The sequence below is a fragment of the Gymnoscopelus braueri genome (genome assembly GCF_963280865.1).
Source record: "Gymnoscopelus braueri genome assembly, chromosome: 14".
Classification (NCBI taxonomy): domain Eukaryota; kingdom Metazoa; phylum Chordata; class Actinopteri; order Myctophiformes; family Myctophidae; genus Gymnoscopelus; species Gymnoscopelus braueri.
The window spans coordinates 14,126,164-14,146,084 of record NC_137619.1 but is presented as its reverse complement, the minus strand read 5'-3'; the positions used below and the strand labels follow the sequence as shown (position 1 = coordinate 14,146,084).

The window sequence follows — 19,921 nt, the reverse complement described above, 5'->3', positions numbered from 1 at the left end:
TTCAACTTAAAAGATTGCTGATCTAAAGCTCACAACGCGGTGCATCGCGACTCTTTATGAGCTTGTTGATCGGCTATTTTTGAATAGCCAAAGTATAAATACGTTTTAATTGGTTAATGTATATTTTGGAATAATAATCTGCAAAGTAACAAGTAAATAAAGTTGTAAAATAATTACACAATATTTGCCTTAAATATATTCTAAGTAGGCCTATAAAGAATTGAAAATTTGAGATATTCAACTAAAGTAAAAGTTCTTGAGTTAATGAAATGATTCTATGAGTAAAGCATAGTTTAACACCTCGTTCACCCTTTTTTCAACGCAGGAAACAGGGTGTGTTAAAGACACAGCTCCCCACATCCTGTCTGCTATTATATTTCCTACAGTGCTCTTTGTATCGTTAAAAACATTAATGTAATTGGTATTGAATAATGCTTTTGTGAAGCAAGCTAGGTTTGAACAAATTCATTTCAGTTAACTTCATCAGTTCATGAAAACTATGGGTTAGAACACAATAAGACCAGTGCTTCACAAACATATATAGCGAATCAAAATAGGCCGCAGACCCGTTTTTATGGGACAGAAGTAAATATCCCATTTCTTAACCTTTCCTACAAAACAAAGAGTTTCAAACATTTTCAAAAATGTTCTATTTTTGCAAGAAAAAGTTTGAGAACCTCTGGGCTTGTCACCTAGTCAGTTATAAAGTGTCTTCATAAAAGACACTTTATAACTGACTACGTCATGGTAGTTATAGTGTGCTGTTCCGCTGAGCTTATAATGCATTATGACCAGCACTTATAATACTTCATAAACCGTGTAATAAGTTGCTATGCATAATTATCAACATTTATGAAATGCATTATAAATGTAATTAAATTGCATTATAGACCAGACCTTTTTAACCTCTTTTTTAATTGTATTCAAATGCCCTTTTGTAATGCGATATATCGTGCAGCACTACTGGAGAACCTACCTGCGAGCACTGACTAATAATGAATTGCATTTTTATAGCGCTTTTCCAGTGCTCAAAGCGCTTTACAATGGTTCATTCATTCATACATTGGGAGGTGAAGCGGCGAACAGTCGACGCCAGCGTCCTCACTTCCCACATTCACACGCCAATGGTGGCAAGCTAGCACCGACCGAATCATTGGAGGCAATGAAGGGTTCAGTGTCTTTCCCAAGGACACTTGGACATGTGGACAGGAGGAGCCGGGATCCGAACCGCCAACCCAAGGATCATTGGACGACCTGCTCTACCTCCTGAGCCACAGCCGTATTCAGCCAATTTAAAAAAAGAATTGAAAAGGGGGAAAATTTGTAAAAAAAAAAAAGTGATTGAACATGTTGTTTATGCTTTATTGTACTGCTGTATTAATAGGCTCATTTAATAAAGTTGATACGGCATTGAAGTAGTTTGTTTTATGTAAGTAATATTTTCATTGTAACCTCACAGCACACCAGATTGATACAGTGCAGATGTAAAACAAAAAAGAAAGTCAACATTTTATAATAGAATATTCCAGTGTTGTGAAGCAGATTGGTTGATTAAAACAGAACTGATAGCAGTACAGTGAAGAAATATAGGTCCCTAAAACTCCCGTTACTCCCTACAGTACATGAATCATTAACAGAGTTACTGTAATAAAGTAGAAGAGCAGAAGATTTCAGGGAAGTCGACACAGTCTGATGTTCTCATAGCATCAAGACACTTCTGTCTTCCAAGCGCAGAATAGAATAGAATAGAATTCAAAACAGACAGAATACAATAAATATACAATTAGACACCAGCATCCAGCAGTATGTCTACTAACGTACTGAACATTCCCACTGGCTCGGTTCCGGGGTTCAGTCCAGACACCAGACTATTGGAGTTCAAACGGAGAAGCCCACAAGTTCTGGGGGTAAATATACTTTACAGTATTTATCAGAGTATCACTATGAAATGATTTATTTGATATGAAATCTCATGTTTAGAGCTTTTAAACAGATTGTTGATAGCATTTTTGTTAATTTGTTACACCAATTAGTTTTTCAGACCTCTTTGCATGAGTGATTGATTGATTGATTGATTGATTGATTGATTGATTGATTGATTGAATATTTTATTAGGCAAAAATGTAAAACAGCACAGTTACATATAAAATACTTTATCTAAAAGGTCTGTTCAAAAAAGTCCTTGAGGACTTGTTTCCAACTCATAGTCATATATAGTGGCACCAACATTTCAAATATGTACAAACAAAGGTGGGGGGGGGTCGTCTGTCTAACGGGAAAATGGTACTACCTCCTTTTTTGGCCTCCTGAAAGGTGAATTTTCAGGGCTGATTTAAATGAACCCAGCAAACTGAATTTTTTGAGGGATGGGGTTAGTTAGACTATTCCAAATATGGGTGCTGTAGAGGGAGAATTTGCCCATGTTTGTTTTATGGGTGGGTGGTACCAGGTCGTTGTTAACACTCCCTTTAGTTTTGTGACTGTGGGTGAAAGACCTTGATAAGTCAGTATGTATCAGAATAATAAAAAAAAATATTGGCAGGTAGCACATACAAATAATCTGCCTTGGTGAGGTCAATGCATTAGGGCGCGGTCCCACTGCACTTTTATTCTACCTCTGGGGCGGAATCTGCCAATGCTTTGTCAATGCAAATGGTGGATTCATGGTCTTGCGCATTTTTTCCATGAATCCACGCATTTGCATTGACAAAGCATTGGCAGATTCCGCCCAGAGGTAAAATAAAAGTGCGGTGGGGCCGTGCCCTTACACTGAATAACAACAGTACAGAATATACTGATAGAAGATAGAGAATACCTTTGTCGCTGTTGGGTGGACGGCTTGCATGTCAAAAACCATTGCTTTTCAGGAAATGGAGAAAAAAAAAAGAACCATTCCAGTGGAGCCAATGTTGTTATTATTTAAGCTCTTGTTAATACTTTTAATTGGTTAAATATTTATAAAACCCACAGACACAGGTAACCAGTTGAAACCTAGCGTGTCATTATATCAGGTGATACTTTTGGGAATCACGTACATGTATCATGCATTTCTAAGTTGTTACTTAAGGTCAGCCTACTTGCCGGAGTAATAAAATAAGTTTTACCACGCCTTGTTCATGATTGCCAACAATGTTCTCTCATGTTAATATTGCTTAATTTGACCAGTTACCCTGTTGACATTGTGTTTCCTTGCAGACAGTGCAGATAATGGTGGGTCTGATGCTCCTCCTGTTTGGTGTGGTGTCGTGTGTCTTTCTTGACGCAGTCTCAACAGTGCACTCAGTGTTCGTTTTAACAGTGTACTCTGGAGTGTTCGTCTGGGCACCTTTATATGTAAGCAAACATCTGCATACTCCACCAAACCCTACTGTACACTGTACTGTGTTTATATTCATTCAAATAATTTGAGCTTTGAATGAAATACACATAGTGGCCCTCATTTATCAATGCGGTGTAGACCAAATAATGGGCGTACGGTGAGATCACCACAACTTTCGGCATTTATCAATATATCCTGACGTTGACTTCAGCGTACTGCCCGCTCAGATCTCACGTCTGGTCGAGAGCAGTTGTTCCATCCTGGACCTGCTGAGCGACATTGTCTGTCTGACCGTCTGACAGGCATCTGGACACATGTATGCACTCCAAAATGTATATCTAACACACTAATAAATAATCCCTGTGAAAATATAACATTTTGTAAACCAATTTAAACAAACTGCTTTAACAATCATTCAGATAAGACTGCAGATCTGGCTGCATTGGCTATTTGAAAATAGCAGATCTACAAGCTCACAACGCGTCACGATGCGACACGTTGTGAGCTTGTAGATCTGCTATTTTCAAAATATACAAGCGCTTATGCGAGAGCATTATCGGGAGTCGGGACTGCCGATAATGCTGTTATCGCCAGTCTCAGTACGTAGAGTGTCTCTGTCTCTGTTTTTCCTTGGAAAAAAAGGATTGTCAGTGGTTCTCAACCTGTGGGTCCCGCATGGTTTTGGGGGGGTCCCCAGATGACAGTTAAGTGACAATGTAAGGACCATTTAACTAAAAGACCATTACTGCATCAAAAGTAATCAACATGCTATATACTATAAAAACATTGGCCAAATTGTCAAATAATATAAGAAAGAAAATAGCCGATCTACAACGCGAGGCGTTATGAGCTTGTGTATCTACAATTTTCACAATATTTAGGGGGGTCGCAGCCTGAAAATGTTGAGAACCACTGATCTAAGTAACTGACTTAATACGTACTTACTTATTATTATTATTACTGTGAATAGTTTTAAACAGGATTTGATTGCCTGTAAGTATTCACACATATAACCATACTGCCATGATTCATTTTAATGCTTCTGTATGTTTTGTAAGAAGAGTCATAAATGTTTCATTTTGTAACACAATTCTTCATTATCTGATTGGTTGTTTCTCTTCTCCCCCAGTACATCATTGCAGGGTCATTAACGGTGGCTGCTGATAGGTCGATGAGCCGCTGCATGGTCAGTAAGCCACGCCGTCGACCACACCCTTACTGCTCTCTACAAGTCATTCAATGTATTACTAGCTGTTTATTCTATTGCTGTTCTATGTTTCAGATTAAAGGTTCTATGGGCATGAACATTGTGGCTGCTATGATTTCATGTACTGCCACCATCCTTTATAGCCTGGACGCTGCAGGGGTGTTCACGTATTGGGATGACCCTTTTATATACTCGGTAGGACTTTATTATTTACACACTGAATTGACCCACACTGCTACTAGGTCTCTGTTTGACCAGCTAGTTCATTCCATTCACCTGGTTCACCAGGTCCTAATGAGACCCTGATTATGGACCACTGGTTTACATAATGTGTACATAATGTATTTGTGCACATGATGTGTTTTGTTTCCATGATGTGATTGTTTCCATTCTTTTTACAAATGCAGAGATGTTGTTTTGTAAAGGCTTTGGGCCTCATACACAAAACTCTTAAATGTAGACTATCGTATATTGTAATCCTGCTCCTAAGTAACAAAACAATGGACCATTGTGGTTATGTGTTTGTTTACATGATGTTTGTTTGTTTATATGATGCATTTGTTTCCAGAGCTTGTCGATGGGTGTGTCAGGTGTGCAGTGTGTCTTCAATCTGCTGGTGTTCATCATTTCCATCTGTGTGTCCGTTTTTGGCTGCAAAGCCAACTGCTGCAGCTGCTGCCAACAGACCCCGATCCTGGTGAGACCTGAACACAAACACAATCTACATGACATGGACCTGTAGAATCTGCCTGTGTTACCGTGATGGACCATCACACTGTTGAACAGCTAAATCTGCCCCGCCCCCATGTTTCCCATATTCAAGGCTGTGGTATCAGGAGTGGAAGAAGATCCACATTGTTAAATTCCATAGTTATAGTCAGAAACCAATAGATATTGTTGCCTAGATATATTGTGGTATGTAAATATCTGAAGTAAGTATCCCTCATCTGCTGCCCTGTCTTTAACATCTCAGGGACTCTTTGGTTTGTTCTGTGTCTTTCAGCAAGCTGTTGTCATGGGCAACCATTTACCTGAAGGTAGTACAGTGATGTCACGGGCCACACCCTCTGCATATGCCCCGCCTTCCTACACTGAAGCCTCACCCTATCAGGTCTGTTGCCCTGTCACATGTGATTTCATACAGGCTCTGTGCATGACTGTAATTCCAGAAGGTGGAAACACGTATGAAGGTGTTGTGTGTTTCCGGTTCAAATCTGCTGCTGAGCCAATCAAATGAAGCTGACCCACAACAGGAAACAGGAATGCCACCTTCTGGAAAAGTGAAATAAGCGTTGCTCTTGATACAGACATGCACAGAGCAAGCTCTATCAGGGAACTCAGTGCAGTTGCTGCTGGCCGACCATTGGTCGGTCTCAGCTCCATGCTTCTATTCTCAACCAGTCACATACTCACTTCATAACAGAGCATCCTATTTAAATGAGGAAGTTGCATTGCTCATTCCTTGCTTGCCTTTCGCTGCTGCCTACTGCTGTCTGTTCTGCTGCTGCTTTAACACTGGCTGCTCACCCTCCACCACCCCAGCTACCACCTGTCGTTTTGGATCTACTTTTATGTACGCGGGATTTGGAGTCCCTATTGGTAGGGAGATGTAATATGCTTTCTCATTACCTACAGTACCTAAATGCAGATCCAAACCAAAATAAATATTTTGCTCATTTTATATTCAATTTTTATCCATTCATGAGTTGTCCTGACTGAACTACAGTCATGCACAGAGCCTATTAGTCTGACTAAAGAGTTGCCATGTTTCATTAATTAAAATGTTAATGACTAAACAATTGAATGTTGCACAATGAATGACCTTTTATGAAGATCCATTCCATGAAGGAAACACGTGATATCCAAACTGATTGAGTTTCTAATCTCATTCCTTTCCAGAAGGTGGTTCATCCCAAGGCTGTGGGAAGTAGGGGTGATGCACCACCCCCTGGTGGATGGTATAACATGCACGCACGTCAACAATTCAATTAGAAATAAATACATAAAATACAATTAAAATAAAAGTGTCATTTTATTACTATAGACTATACAACTCTGTAGTCAACAGAAAAGACATGTTGATGTCAGAATACCCATGTTATCTTTTGAGTAGTGCATTGAAGAAATAATCAGCTTAAGAATATATCAATATTTAAAGGACTTATGTCTGAGTAAGATTTAGAATAACTTACTAAGTCCTTACTAATACCAAGAGAAGGGATCATATCACTCCATTTCTTAGATCTTTACACTGGCTCCCTGTCTGCCAAATAATTTATTTCAATCAAAACACTGTTGGTTTATACAGCATTGCATGGTTTAAAATACATTTATGATCTTTTGCTACATCATGAACCATCCAGACCTCTCAGGTCATCTGGGACAGCTCTGCTTTCTGTTCCCAGAGTCACAAGTTCACAAATAAAGGTGGAGAAGCAGTGTTTTTATGGAACAAACTCCCACAAAACTGTCTCAGTGTGTTTAAAATAAACTGATGATCTTTCTGTTTGCTGCTGCCTTTACTGAGTTTAAAAAATATATTATACCTTCTTCTGCACTGTAATGTTTTAATAAAAAAAAAAAAATCTCTTTTTGAATTGTATTTAAATTTTGTAATGAGTTGTAATATATTTTGCATTCTTTCTGTCAAAGTGTCTCAATGCTTAAGTAAAGTGTTATCGAAAACAATTAAACAGCAACAGCGTACCCTATAAAATATAATAAAAATATCTGAAAAAAGTTTATAAATAAAATAAAATGCTGCGGCTCTAAAAAAGTAGCCAGAAATTAGCACCCCATATATAAAAAAAAGACAAGACAAAACAAAAAACAAGACAACCTAACAGCTGCCAACAAAAATAATTAATCCATATAAAAAAAAAGAGACAACTTAACCCATTAAAAATGGATCTGGCACAAAGCGGAGAGCCCTGCACTTTGCATTGATGGTCTAACACAGTGGTTCTTAAAGTGGGGTTCAGGGGGACCCTCAGGGTTCCTTGAGGGGGTTCCAAATGGACCCTTACAGGTCTGTAACTCTGAGTGTACAAATGGAACCATAAGGGTCCATTTGGTTCCATTTGTACACTCTCTAAGGTATGGGGGTTCTTGAAATAAAAAGATTTGAGAACCATTGGTACAGTACAACACTCCACACCGCCTTTACATCTATGACGTCGTCCTCCTTGTGCCCAAATTTCACGTATGGGCAAATATAGTGACAAAAACCCCAAGGAGTGGACACCAACATCAAAACATTTAAATTAAAGCCTTTTTCCGCGTCTGTCCTCCTGGTCTCCAGCAACTGTAAAATAGGAACACAAAAATTTTAAATATCTCTTAAAAGACAATTCCATAACTTAGCTGTTTCTCATAGTAATTGATAGATTAGTATAGGATAGATTACCCGTTTATCATACTGTGTACAAATGGAACAACATTTTTGGTTCAAACTTTTACGAGACAATTTCTTTAAGGTTAGCTGGGAACCCCTGGAGCCCCCTCAAGGACCCCTGGGGGTCCCCAGACACCACTATGAGAACTATTGTCTCCAGGTGCACCTCCTGAAACCTCTGTAGCCTCAACCTTCACTGCTTTGGCTACTTTCTTTGAAGGGGATGTGTTGTAGGTTGGTTCTTGTCCTTCATTGTGCTCTATGTATTTTAAAAAAAAAACGTTTTTTTTTATTATTTTAAAACATTGTGTTTTTATATGTTGTTGAGGACACCGTGGACCGCCCCATCTGAAAATGTTCCAGGGACACCCCCCCAGAAGAGAAGATTTATGTTTAAAAAAAAAAAAGCATAAATTATTCAAAATATTTCAAACATTGTTGAGATTCTTTTTTGCCAAAAATACAGTTTTTCTGAAAACTTAGCAAGGTCCTGAAAACAGGACCTTGCTAAATACAGAAGCTCTTAAAATACGGTCCCCACCACATCGTCGATTTTGAGGATGCTGCGCACCGTCTCCGTGGACAGAGTCAGAGCGCTGATGGACACCAGAAGAGGCTGCACCACCTGCTCCTCCAGCATGTTGGAGATGCCGCCCTTGCGGACATTGATGCCGGCGCTCTTCTCCCCCTGGGCGTGCCTGTTGCGGAGCTCCGTGACAGTCGATATGGGGTTCAGCCCGGCATTCTCCGCCAGCGTGGAGGGGATCACCTCCAGGGCGTCGGCGTAGGCGCGCACGCAGTAGGCCTCCATTCCCGCCAGGGTGCGGGAGTACTCTGCCAGCCGGAAGGCCAGCTCGATCTCTGGGGCCCCGCCACCGGCGATCAGAGCCTTCTTCTTGACCAGGCAGCGGATGACACACAAGGCGTCGTGGATGGAGCGCTCAGCCTCGTCAAGCACCAGCTTGTTGGAGCCACGCACCACGATGCTTACAGTCTTACCGGGACTGGCGCAACCTGTGATCTTGACCAGCTTGCCAGAACCATCCAGACTCACCTCTTCTGCCGACTCGGCTGCGCCCAGCATCTCTGGTGTGAAATGGTCGATGTGGGCGACGGGCTTGGTGCCAATAGTCTTGCAGATGAACTCAATGTGCTCCCTCTCAATGTCCTTGATGACCATGATCTTCATTTTGGTGAGGAAATGCACAGCCAGGTCACTCAGTGCATCTCTGAGGATAGACTTCTGGATGAGCAGGACGTTGCAGCCTGCCTTCTTAATGTGTTTGCACAGGTTGAGGGTGTAGGTTCGCTCCTCTCTCAGCACGCGGTCCATCTGGGCATAGTCTGACACCACAATCTGGTTGTCCATGTCTGTTTTGGGAGCGGACAAGCAGAACTGGATCAGGCCGACCTTTGCCTTCTCCACACGGTGAACGCCAGTGACCACCTTCTGTGTCAGCACCAAACCATCAACAAGCTCACAGTCATCAATGGTCCCACCAAGCTTCTTGATAATGCGGATGTCATGCAGGTCCACGTTGGTAGCAGTGGCCGGGTCTATAACCCTCATCATGGCGTCTACGCTCATGGGCGCCAGCAGCTTGGAATACTGGGATACCACCTTGGAGCAGAGAGAGGTGGTGGCGCTGTTGATCAGATTCTGACGGTCACTCAGCTCCACCGGTGAGCTCATGTCCGTCAGCACCTCGACCGCCTTGTCCACGGCTTTCTGGAAGGACTCTGAGATGATGGTCGGGTGAATACCCTTCTGGAGCAGTTTGGAGCAGGCATTATCAAGCAGGGCTCCAGCAATAACCACCACAGAGGTTGTGCCATCACCAGCCTCAATATCCTGGGCTTTGGACAGCTCTACCAGCATTCTTGCTGCAGGGTGGAGCACCTGCATCTTTTTCAGGATAGTGGCACCATCATTGGTAATGGTCACATCACCTTTCCCATCCTGGATCATCTTATCCATGCCCTTGGGCCCAAGGCTGGTTCTGATGGCATCTGCGATAGCTTTCGCTTGAGATATATTATTGAACCTAATCTGGGCAGGCTTGTCGCGGTCCACATACGCCCCTAATTTATTTCCGCCCTGGGCTTTCGGTGCTATTCTTACTTCAGGCATCACTACTTATTTTTGTTAGGAACTTTGATTTAGATGAGGATAACTATATCGCCTATATCCTGGTCAGCTACAGATAGGTTACAATTTGGGTTACAGAAGGGCCTACTCCGACTATTCGTTTAAAGGTGCTGTTGGACGTAGTTATATGCCTATATAACTGGCCATGACGTAAACAAAGACGTTGCCCAAATATGGACTAGCCTACCGGTTAGCCTATGGCGGATGTGTGGTAGGCGGAAGTTTCGGAACAAACCAAACACAAATATTAAATTCTCAAACATGCCCAATAAGGATAAGGATAAGGATAATTCCTTTTAACAGGACGTTCATGAAAGTCCTTGCGGGCTTGTTTCCAATGAGGGCCTGTGAGCAATTAGGGGTTAAAAGTCTTGTTCAGGGACAAATTTCATTTCATCGACACATATGCTGGCGTGGCCTGGAATCGTACCTGGGGCAACCAGGGCCTCTGGCTCCCTAGGTGGGCTCACTAACCACTCAGCTATGGCCGCCCCAACTGTGAAATAACTGTAAAAGCCACGCCAATGTCACCCATTTTCCAGATTTATCTTCATATAATTGGTCTTCACTAATGCTCATAAGATGGTATAATTTCTGTCTACTCACTCTGTGTCTCTTTGGTCGGCTGTGAACAGTTCAGAAACCTGTATAGGCCTTTATTATAATTAACATTAGTGTTATTCTTTGTAATATATGGTTCTGTTATTTTGAGTTGTCACCCATTTTCAACCTATCTTCATATAACTGGTCCTCACTAATGATCATTATAAGACAGCACCATTTCGGTCTAGTATGTCTAAAATGAGGGTTGTGGACAGTTAAGGGACATGATATCTCTATGCAGAGCAGCCATATTGGATATATGGTATATCATTTATCTCCATATTTAAAGTTTTAGTTTTTTTGTATATTAATACCCTACTTTGTCATACTACAGTGTAAGATATACAAGCTCACAATGTGTCACTTTGTGAGCTTGCAAAGCCAAGTGGTTAAGTGTGTCTGTGTGTTTCATTTTAAGCCACAGTGAAAAGTATTAACAAGAGCTTGTGACAAAAATAACAACTACATTGGATCACAGGTTCTTTTTTCCCCATTTCCTGAAAAGTAACGGTTTTGGACATACAGGGTTTCCACCCAACAGTGACAGCAGTGTTTCTCCATGTACCCCTAGAGGTACACAGAGGAACTACAGGGGTTACATGAGGGAAATTGAACCATTTGTTTTGCTGTTATGATTAATGATAAAACATTGAAAAAAGGTGTGAGAACCTGCTGATCTATGGTGTAAAACCAAATTGAAAAGACATGTCAAGCACAACTGATACTGAATAAAAAGCAATACTTATTTGCACATTATTTGAACATATTTACATCAAGTGGACTTACTGTTGATTTGGGGAAGATTACATTTTTAACATTTTATGTAGGAGAAGAGAAAAAAAAGAGTAAACTAGAAAAAGTGCTCCTCGGAGCACAGGTCTCCGCCAGGTCAGGTACGTTATTGTGGCCTCGTGGTGGCGCTATAATAGGCCAATGTGAAAAGGGTGCCTAACCCATTGGTGATTAACTTCATTGTTGGTGTATTTGTTGCTGATGTGGGCCTGATTATCTCGATTTCTCAAAACATTTCAACTGGACTTACTGAAATGTTATGGTCACAGTTTAAAATACATTTTAAACTCAGGAGGCACTAACTGCAACTCTTTCACAACCTTCCGTATTTGTAATTTATACGTTTATTTGGAAGGTACGCATATTATTGAACACCACACATACAATGCTGTGTAAATACACCAGATTTTGTAAAAATGATCATTTCCATCTGTAGTCCCCATACAGAGAACAAGCAACATTACAAAAAGAGCACATATAAACATTACTGAAAGGGTACAAACCTAGTTTTGATCTAAAATACAAGACACTAATTTAAAAAAAATACATTTTAGCCTATTTAAAAATGTTCACGTTTGATTGTCCTTTTAGTTCGACCTTAAAAGGTGTAAACTAAAGGATGGACACTCTCTGTAATGTTATTTTCTATACAAAAGGTTGGTCTTTATTGATTCATATAGCATCATATGCTTGCTATGGTTTTCTTTTGTGGTTTCCTGAGCAACATATTCTAGCCATGTAAAGGGGGGACTTGGAATAAGAAATCAGGGAATGGGGGTAAAAAGAAAAAAGGGGGGGGGGGGGAAGGTCTGAGAACCACTGTTGTATAAAGTATGGCCCAACCTTTGTGGGTAAGTGGCTCATAACATTTCTTTGTGCCAATTAATCCACGGAAGCAAATGGAGATAATAGAAATACTGTCTGCATTTGGTATGGTTTATTGGACGAATAGATTTACATACATTCATTTATTTTTCTAACAGGCATTTTCTCCCCAATTTAGTCAATCCTCCATATCGTCTGTCGTATGTCCAAACTTAGTTGTTTTCAGGATTCAAATTCAAAAATAGCAAGTAGTAGAGCTTGTAGATCTGCTACTTTTTATGCTTTTGTGTGACGCTGCAGTATGATCAAGCAGAGCGTTAAAGTTAGTTAAAATATGGAGATAAAGAGGTTTTTGCCCGACAGCTATGTCCCTGTTGCTGTTAACTCCTGCTGTTGGACTGTGGAGGGTGTAGAACAGGGTTCCCAAACGTTTTTCAGCTCGAGACCCAAAAGAGACATTTGGTGTCTCCCTGGGAGCCAAACTTAAAATACTAAGTTTTTACAGACTTTAAGTCAATCTTGGCTCAGTTCACATGACACTATTTTTTCTCTTTATTTTTTACAGCATAGTCTATCTTTGTGTGGTACAGTATGAAACATTCCCCCTTGTGTAAGGGGACACAACAGGATTTACACTGGTACCTCGTCTCCCTCCGCTGCGCATTTTTGGAACAAACTCTGCAGCGCTTAGATGGTCGCTGCTTTTTAAAGGTGGGCAGAAGCGGAACAAGTACATGGGCTGCCATGTTGGTAGACAGCCTGCTCTCAGGGTCAGTCTTTGGTGCCCTCGGATTGTGTTCACCCTCACCCCCAGCATGTCTCGGGCTGGTCCATGACCCCGAGACACTTTGAATGAATGACTCAAGACATTTGCAGTTGCCCTGTGGGTTCTTAGCTTTGTAAATCACAAAAGCATTGAACAAACTAATCTCAAACAGATAGGCAACAAATTTGTTTGTCCACTTGTTTGATTTCCTGACAAACGGGTACATGATGTTCTGGTCCAGTTTATCAACTCCATTCATTGACTTATTGTGTTCTACAATGCAAGCAGGCTTCTCTTTTGAGATGTTATCTCTCTGGCCCATCTCATTCTGGTGGAATGTTGTAACCATTCTGACTATAGTTTTGTCCCGCCATGCCAAGACCATCACTCTGTCATTGTGACGCATGATTCTTCCCCCAATGCCCAGGTCAGAAATTGAAACATATCGAATGGCTGGTGGTTCGCCTCGGTTTTTTCGAAGTGTACCACAGACATGGGTCTTCAAATCAAGTAGACGCGCACACAATTTTACAGAATTATAGAAGTTATCCATGAACAATCTATAGCCATAACCTGCAAGGCCACCAAGGAGAGAGACAACTGTGTCAGCTAGGGCAGCAGGTTCTCCACAGTAGGGCTTCATGTTGTAACAGTACCCGGTCTCAGAATCGCAAAGTATGTAGGATTTTATGCCATATTTGACAGGCTTTTGGGGATTGTAAACTTTGAAATTTAGGCGCCCACGCCATAGAAGCATACCTTCGTCAATGCAAATGTTTGTGTTTGGTTGATACATTTCACGGAATTTGGAGACCAAGTAATCTAAGACTGGGCGAACTTTGTACATCTTGTCAGTACCATCGTTTGATACACTGTTATCATTGAAGTGAAGAAATTTCGATATAATTTGAAACCTGTTTCGTGCCATGGTCTTGTTGAAGTACGGGGTAGCCATTATCTCATCCGTAGACCAGTACATCTCTACCTCAGGCTTGTGAACGATAGCAGTTAGAAAGAAGAGCCCTAGGAAGGTTTTTAGTTCTCCAACTGTTAGAGGTTTCCATGCAAGAACTCTAGAATGTATCCGACTATCACTGACAGTTCCTGCATACATGTTAGTCTGATCAACAATGATCTGGAGCAGCTCATCAGTCAGGAATAAATCAAGAAAGTCAACCGGTTGGTCTGAATCAAGAGCAGCAGCACCACTGAGAGGTCCAGGATCTGCAGTGAAAGGAATGTCTTCCGGCTGCCAATTAATTTCATGCCACTCAGGAGGATCTGCAGCTGGAAAGCTTCCGGCGGGCCTGCCACCACACCCACGTTGTGCACCTCTGCCACGTCCTCTGCCACGTCCCCGACCTGTAAATTATAGAAATACATAATTACCATAAAATAACTATTTTTTTCATTTGTGTGGTAAGTGTGATGTGCAGAAAAATTTGTTCTTACCTCTATTTTTACTGCCAACAGATGGTAATGTGGCTCTAGACGTTGGCTGTGCCTCCTCCTCCGAGTCTGAAATCACAGTAAGATGTTGGTAGTTTGGTAAATATGATGTACAATCAAATCAATTTAGGCATTTAGCAGACACTCTTATCCAGAGCGACTTACAATAAGCACATGTAATACATCAAATGCAGGTATACATAGTTTCCATGCATCTACTGTAATAGTAAAATACATAGGCTACATCACCATCAAATAAATCACATGCATAGATACATTCATCAAATACATCACATGCATAGATACAGTATAAATACATTCATCAAATACATCACATGCGTACATACAGTATAAATACATTCATTTCATCTCAAACACGATACAAATGTACGTCTTCTTACCACTGGCATTTTGGATACAGTTGCCCCCTGAGTCCTCCCTCATCGGATGCCATTCTTCATCCGTGTCCAGGTCTTTGTGGCGGTGATCCGAATGATCTGAATCGTGACTGTTTTCCACGGCATGACAACAATTTTCCCGTCGTTTTCTCGTACTGCGACGAGGATGGGTGCCAGGCCTGTGTTCACTGTTTTCAGGTCTAGTCTGTGTATTACCGGCATCATGGTGAGGATCGCTCGGTAAGATTGTACTGTTTTCAGGTCCAGTCTGTGGCGTATTACCGGCATCATGGCGAAGATCGCCCGGTAAAGTGTTACTGTTTTCAGGTCTAGTCTGTGTATCAGCGTCTTCACGGCGAGGATCGCTCAGTAAGGTTCTTTCACCATCAGTGTCACCGCCAGAGAGCTCGGATTCAGTCATGGGTAGCAAGTTTCCTTCATCATCAGTGTCACCGCCAGAGAGGTTGGATTCACCGCCAGAGAGGTCGGATTCAGTGTCAGAGAGGTCGGATTCAGTCTCGGATAGCAAGTTTTCTATAATACTAAACTTCATAGTTTCTTCCAGTGTATACTGCTGAATGCTGCTCATCCCCTGCAGAGGTTCTAGATTCAACTGGACCGGACTGGGGCTACGGTCCTGCTGTTCCTCTTTAATCTGTGGAGGGCTGCGGAGGGCTATTGTCTGTGGAGGGCTGCGGAGGGCTATTGTCTGTGGAGGGCTACTGTCCAGCTGTTCCTCTTTCATTTCTGGAGGTTCTAGTTTCACCTGGACCAGACTGGGTCTCCAGCCTCCTGACCAAACCTCGTCTTTAAACACAGGAAGGAGTGAGGGATCTAGAAGGAGAGAGGACGTAGTGTCAGCAGAGACCAACTCAATGTGTGTGTGTGTGTGTGTGTGTGTGTGTGTGTGTGTGTGTGTGTGTGTGTGTGTGTGTGTGTGTGAGAGTGAGACTCACAGCCTGCCTCAGTGATGGTGCCTTTGTCCAGGCCAGTGGGGGGCATTGTAACATTATTTCCTCCTCCTCCTGTGCTGATGTGACCTTTTGTGAACAATAATTAAAACGCAAACAAACCCTTAATCACTTAAATCCTAATTTCAAAAATAGCATAGAATCTACAAGGGGTGTGTGTGTGTGTGTGTGTGTGTGTGTGTGTGTGTGTGTGTGTGTGTGTGTGTGTGTGTGTGTGTGTGTGTGTGTGTGTGTGTGTGTGTGTGTGTTACTCACAGCCTGCCTCAGTGATGGTGCCTTTGTCCAGGCCAGTGGGGGGCATTGTAACATTATTTCCTCCTCCTCCTCCTCCTCCTCCTCCTGTGCTGATGTGACCTTTTGTGAACAATAATTAAAAAGCAAACAAACCCTTAATCACTTAAATCCTAATTTCAAAAATAGCATAGAATCTACAAGGTCACAACACGTTTCACATGGTGCTTTCATTATGATGGTGGACAATTATTTTTAGCACTTAGCAGTAGCACACCTAGTGACCGCACCAATCAACTGAAACCGATGTGAGTGACCACCGCGACCCCATTCAAGGCGCTCTCTGTGGGTTTCACTTTGGTACAGCAAGTACAGTAATGTTGATGCCAATACATTTTCACCCTTACTCAAGTAAAATGTAGATTTATGAAATACATAGGAGTTAACCCCCAACCCCATTTGAGCTCATTGTGTGCCTGAGGTGTTTACCTGCCCCCCCCCTCAGACCCCCACCTTGCAGCTAAGAATTCTGGGATACCTGTGAAAAGCTCAGGGAACAAAGACTTGGGACTTAAAGAGCCGTTTTCTCAAGTCTCTGCATCTGTGCAAGACATCACTCTGTAAGCCATATCTCCAAAACTGGTGGGTCAAACTGCACAACCAATATGTCAATTTGTATATATACACGATTCTCTGCTTTCATATGACAAGAGAAAACTTAAATTAAAAAAGCCTTGATTACTGGCTCCTTGTCAAATGGGGGTTTTCGGTCAAATACACATTATACACATTTGGGGGTCCTTGACATGAACATTTTTGAGAACCACTGGTTTAAACTACATTAGGAAGCAAGCCCAAATAAACAACTACACTTTAGAAACAAGCCCCCACCCCCCAAAAAAAAGAAACTCAACCCGCAACTACCATTACAGAAAACCAGAACACTGTTGGTCACTATACCTGTGAACATGTCCTGGTCAGGCTCCATCTTCACACAGTACGAATGGTCAGCCTCCTCCATCTTCACACTGTACGAATGGTCCCAGGTCAATATTGGATCTGATTCTGTGAACATGTCTCTGGTCTCTATCTTCACAGTCGGGCGTTTCCTCTCATACGTCCTCAGCATCTGATGACCGATAAGACACGGTCAGCAGTGTACAGTAACAAAGTGCATTTACTTTAGTACTGTACTGAAACAAAACAACAAAGCATGGGTGCCCTACCCAAACCGAGGCTATACTCTGAACACTGTTCCGACCAGTGTTGCCAGACTTTGTGAAAAAGAAAGAAATAAGCAACCAGGTTTAGGAGTACTTTAAACGTACTGTATACTAGAATCATCTATTTGAAAATAGCAGATCTACAAGCTTGTAGATCTGCTATTTTCAAAATATAAATCTTGGAAAAAGTGACAAATGTGGAATATAACATTTTAACAACACAAATCTGTTATGGGGGGTTGTCCCTGGCACAAAATATTTTTCAGATGGGGGTCCGACGGTCCGTGGACAAATACATTAATTTGGGGGGTTTCCTTGACATGAAAATGTTTGAGAACCACTGGTTTAAACAACATTAAGGAAAACAAGCCCAATTAAGCAACTACACTTCAGAAACAAGCCCAAATAAACAACTACACTTTAGAAACGAGCCCCAAAAAACGCCACACGCAACTAACCAATATTTACAAGCAACTTTACAAAACAAGCCCAAAGTCGCATATGTTACGGGTCCCAGGGCTACTGGCTACCTCATTAACAAAGCTGCTCCTGAGTAAAAGAGGAAAAACACACAAAACAATGAAAAAGACGGTTCTCTTTCCAGAATGCAGCTCTCAATCTGTAGGTTTTTTGGGGGGGGGGGGTCCCAGATGATTAGCTTAATGTGCTACCTTGTTTTCTCACTCAGTAAACAAACCAACACACAATATAAGTATATACAGCGTATCAGCACATTTGTTAAGTTAACAAGTTAAGCCTTTTAAGACCTTTTTAATATCAAATTGGCCAAATTGTCAATTACGTAAGAAAGAGGCAAGCAATGTAAAAAATAGCCGATCTACAAGCTCACAAAGCCTCGAGCAAGGCGTTGTGAGCTTGTAGATCAGCTATTTTCACAATATTTATCCAGAATGCATTGGGTTTTAGTAAACCCAAACAGGGAACCCATCGTCAAAAAAAAGGAAAAAACAGCAACCTCTACTGTTTTTTTAGTTTGAATTTAACTCTGGGGGGACCGCCCAATAGACTGTGAAGTTGGCCCGTTTGGTCTGCCCTCAGCCCTCCTCTTCCACTGGGGGCGCCTATGTTTCCATTTCATTCCTACTGACAACATTTCTCCCACGGAACACCAACAACATTTCTCCCACGGAAAATTGATCGTTTTAGTTATAAGCCCACTTGTTTCTATAATGGAAGAACAAGTTAAAATGTTACTAACTTTCCGTGGTGGCTCCAAGGACGCCATTGTTGAATGAGTTTGGGTTGGTTTCCAGTGAGAACACATTAGAGAGCGAACTCACAGATGTAAATCCCACCCACTACATTTGATTGGGTAAAGCGCGGCTTGCTTCCTGGTCTCAGGCCTGCCACATGTAGGCCAATGTTTGCACGTTCTGAATGGCCCTCCCGGCAGATGCAGTAGCGCAGCTCGGAATCTGTTAAGAGATTAACCCAAACATAATCAAAAATCATGTCTTCACAATACAATTCACTTCTTATCATTTCTGTTTTAGTCTTTGGTTCAGTAGAGTTCAAAATGTTACATTAATCACAACTTCAGTTCACAAAATCTAAATTAAAATCACATGAATTCACTTTATCACATATTCACTCTTATTCAATACACTTCCATTGACCCTTAAATCAATAATGACCCCACAAAACCAGAAAATACACTAGTATTGAGCCCTGAGGGACTCCGGTTACCCATATGGGGTTTAAGTGGTTAATGTGCACTGTCCCTTTAAGTTACTGGTTACCAAAGTGACGATAGACCTCTGTGCTGGTCACAGGAACTGAAATCTAGCTTTGGAATGTTTGTGTTCCACAACATTGACAAATATATATATATATATTATGTAGAAAATGACTTGAGTTGTTACCCAAAATCAGTATAAAAGTGCATGTTGTCATGAATCAAAACACAAATGAAACAAAACCCCCAAATCAAAACATTAACTGAGTACAGGAGCCCATGCAAACACCCCGTTCTAGCCTTGGATCGAAACTATCGTAGAAGTATTTTATCGAGTCTGACTTTTACTTTCGTATCTATGAGTCTTAGAGACCTGTACAAATGCAACATACGGTGATTACCCGCTTGTCCCAAATGTTAACTAGGTGTCCGGCGTGTTTGTGCAATGTAATAGTCCATATTTTTAAATAAAGAAGTGTTTTAATCCCGTCTGTGGCCGATTCTGTCGGCGGTAGTGATGGAAGGACTCTGAGATGATGGTCGGGTGAATACCCTTCTGGAGCAGTTTGGAGCAGGCATTATCAAGCAGGGCTCCAGCAATAACCACCACAGAGGTTGTGCCATCACCAGCCTCAATATCCTGGGCTTTGGACAGCTCTACCAGCATTCTTGCTGCAGGGTGGAGCACCTGCATCTTTTTCAGGATAGTGGCACCATCATTGGTAATGGTCACATCACCTTTCCCATCCTGGATCATCTTATCCATGCCCTTGGGCCCAAGGCTGGTTCTGATGGCATCTGCGATAGCTTTCGCTTGAGATATATTATTGAACCTAATCTGGGCAGGCTTGTCGCGGTCCACATACGCCCCTAATTTATTTCCGCCCTGGGCTTTCGG

At 41.7% G+C, this 19,921-nt stretch overlaps 3 protein-coding genes across 3 annotated transcripts; 1 reads left to right on the top strand and 2 right to left on the bottom strand.

The window, feature by feature from the left end:
- Nucleotides 1–1,805: 1,805 nt before the first annotated feature.
- Nucleotides 1,806–7,836, top strand: LOC308100521 (membrane-spanning 4-domains subfamily A member 12-like; the record flags this gene model as incomplete). The annotated part of the gene is made up of 7 exons (XM_080449587.1): nucleotides 1,806–1,907; nucleotides 3,196–3,333; nucleotides 4,449–4,505; nucleotides 4,602–4,721; nucleotides 5,095–5,223; nucleotides 5,530–5,637; nucleotides 7,828–7,836. The coding sequence occupies 7 exons, from the start codon at nucleotides 1,806–1,808 to the stop codon at nucleotides 7,834–7,836; spliced, it is 663 nt and encodes a 220-aa protein (XP_080305713.1).
- Nucleotides 7,837–8,354: 518 nt separating this feature from the next.
- On the bottom strand, nucleotides 8,355–10,051 carry LOC308100442 (T-complex protein 1 subunit delta-like; the record flags this gene model as incomplete). The annotated part of the gene is made up of 1 exon (XM_080449493.1): nucleotides 8,355–10,051. One exon carries the CDS (start codon nucleotides 10,049–10,051, stop codon nucleotides 8,444–8,446), a length of 1,608 nt encoding a protein of 535 aa, XP_080305619.1. The 3' UTR covers nucleotides 8,355–8,443.
- A 2,466-nt stretch (nucleotides 10,052–12,517) lies between these two features.
- On the bottom strand, nucleotides 12,518–19,505 carry LOC308100733 (uncharacterized protein). Its single transcript, XM_080449806.1, has 8 exons — nucleotides 19,425–19,505; nucleotides 18,547–18,763; nucleotides 17,065–17,233; nucleotides 15,859–15,942; nucleotides 14,906–15,736; nucleotides 14,508–14,573; nucleotides 12,833–14,417; nucleotides 12,518–12,698 (listed from the first exon to the last, which is right to left on the bottom strand). Exons 2-8 carry the CDS (start codon nucleotides 18,610–18,612, stop codon nucleotides 12,653–12,655), a joined length of 2,847 nt encoding a protein of 948 aa, XP_080305932.1. The 5' UTR covers nucleotides 18,613–18,763; nucleotides 19,425–19,505; the 3' UTR covers nucleotides 12,518–12,652.
- Nucleotides 19,506–19,921: the final 416 nt, after the last annotated feature.

Bases quoted from the DNA above. Each gene is read 5' to 3' on its own strand.
- LOC308100733 (XM_080449806.1), bottom strand. From the start codon at position 18,612: ATGTGTTCTCACTGGAAACCAACCCAAACTCATTCAACAATGGCGTCC. The intron at 15,943-17,064 runs GTATAGTGACCA...TGTTCACAAAAG, and splicing joins TGACCAGGACATGTTCACAG to GTCACATCAGCACAGGAGGA. The intron at 14,418-14,507 runs GTAAGAACAAAT...TATAATTTACAG, and splicing joins TGTTGGCAGTAAAAATAGAG to GTCGGGGACGTGGCAGAGGA.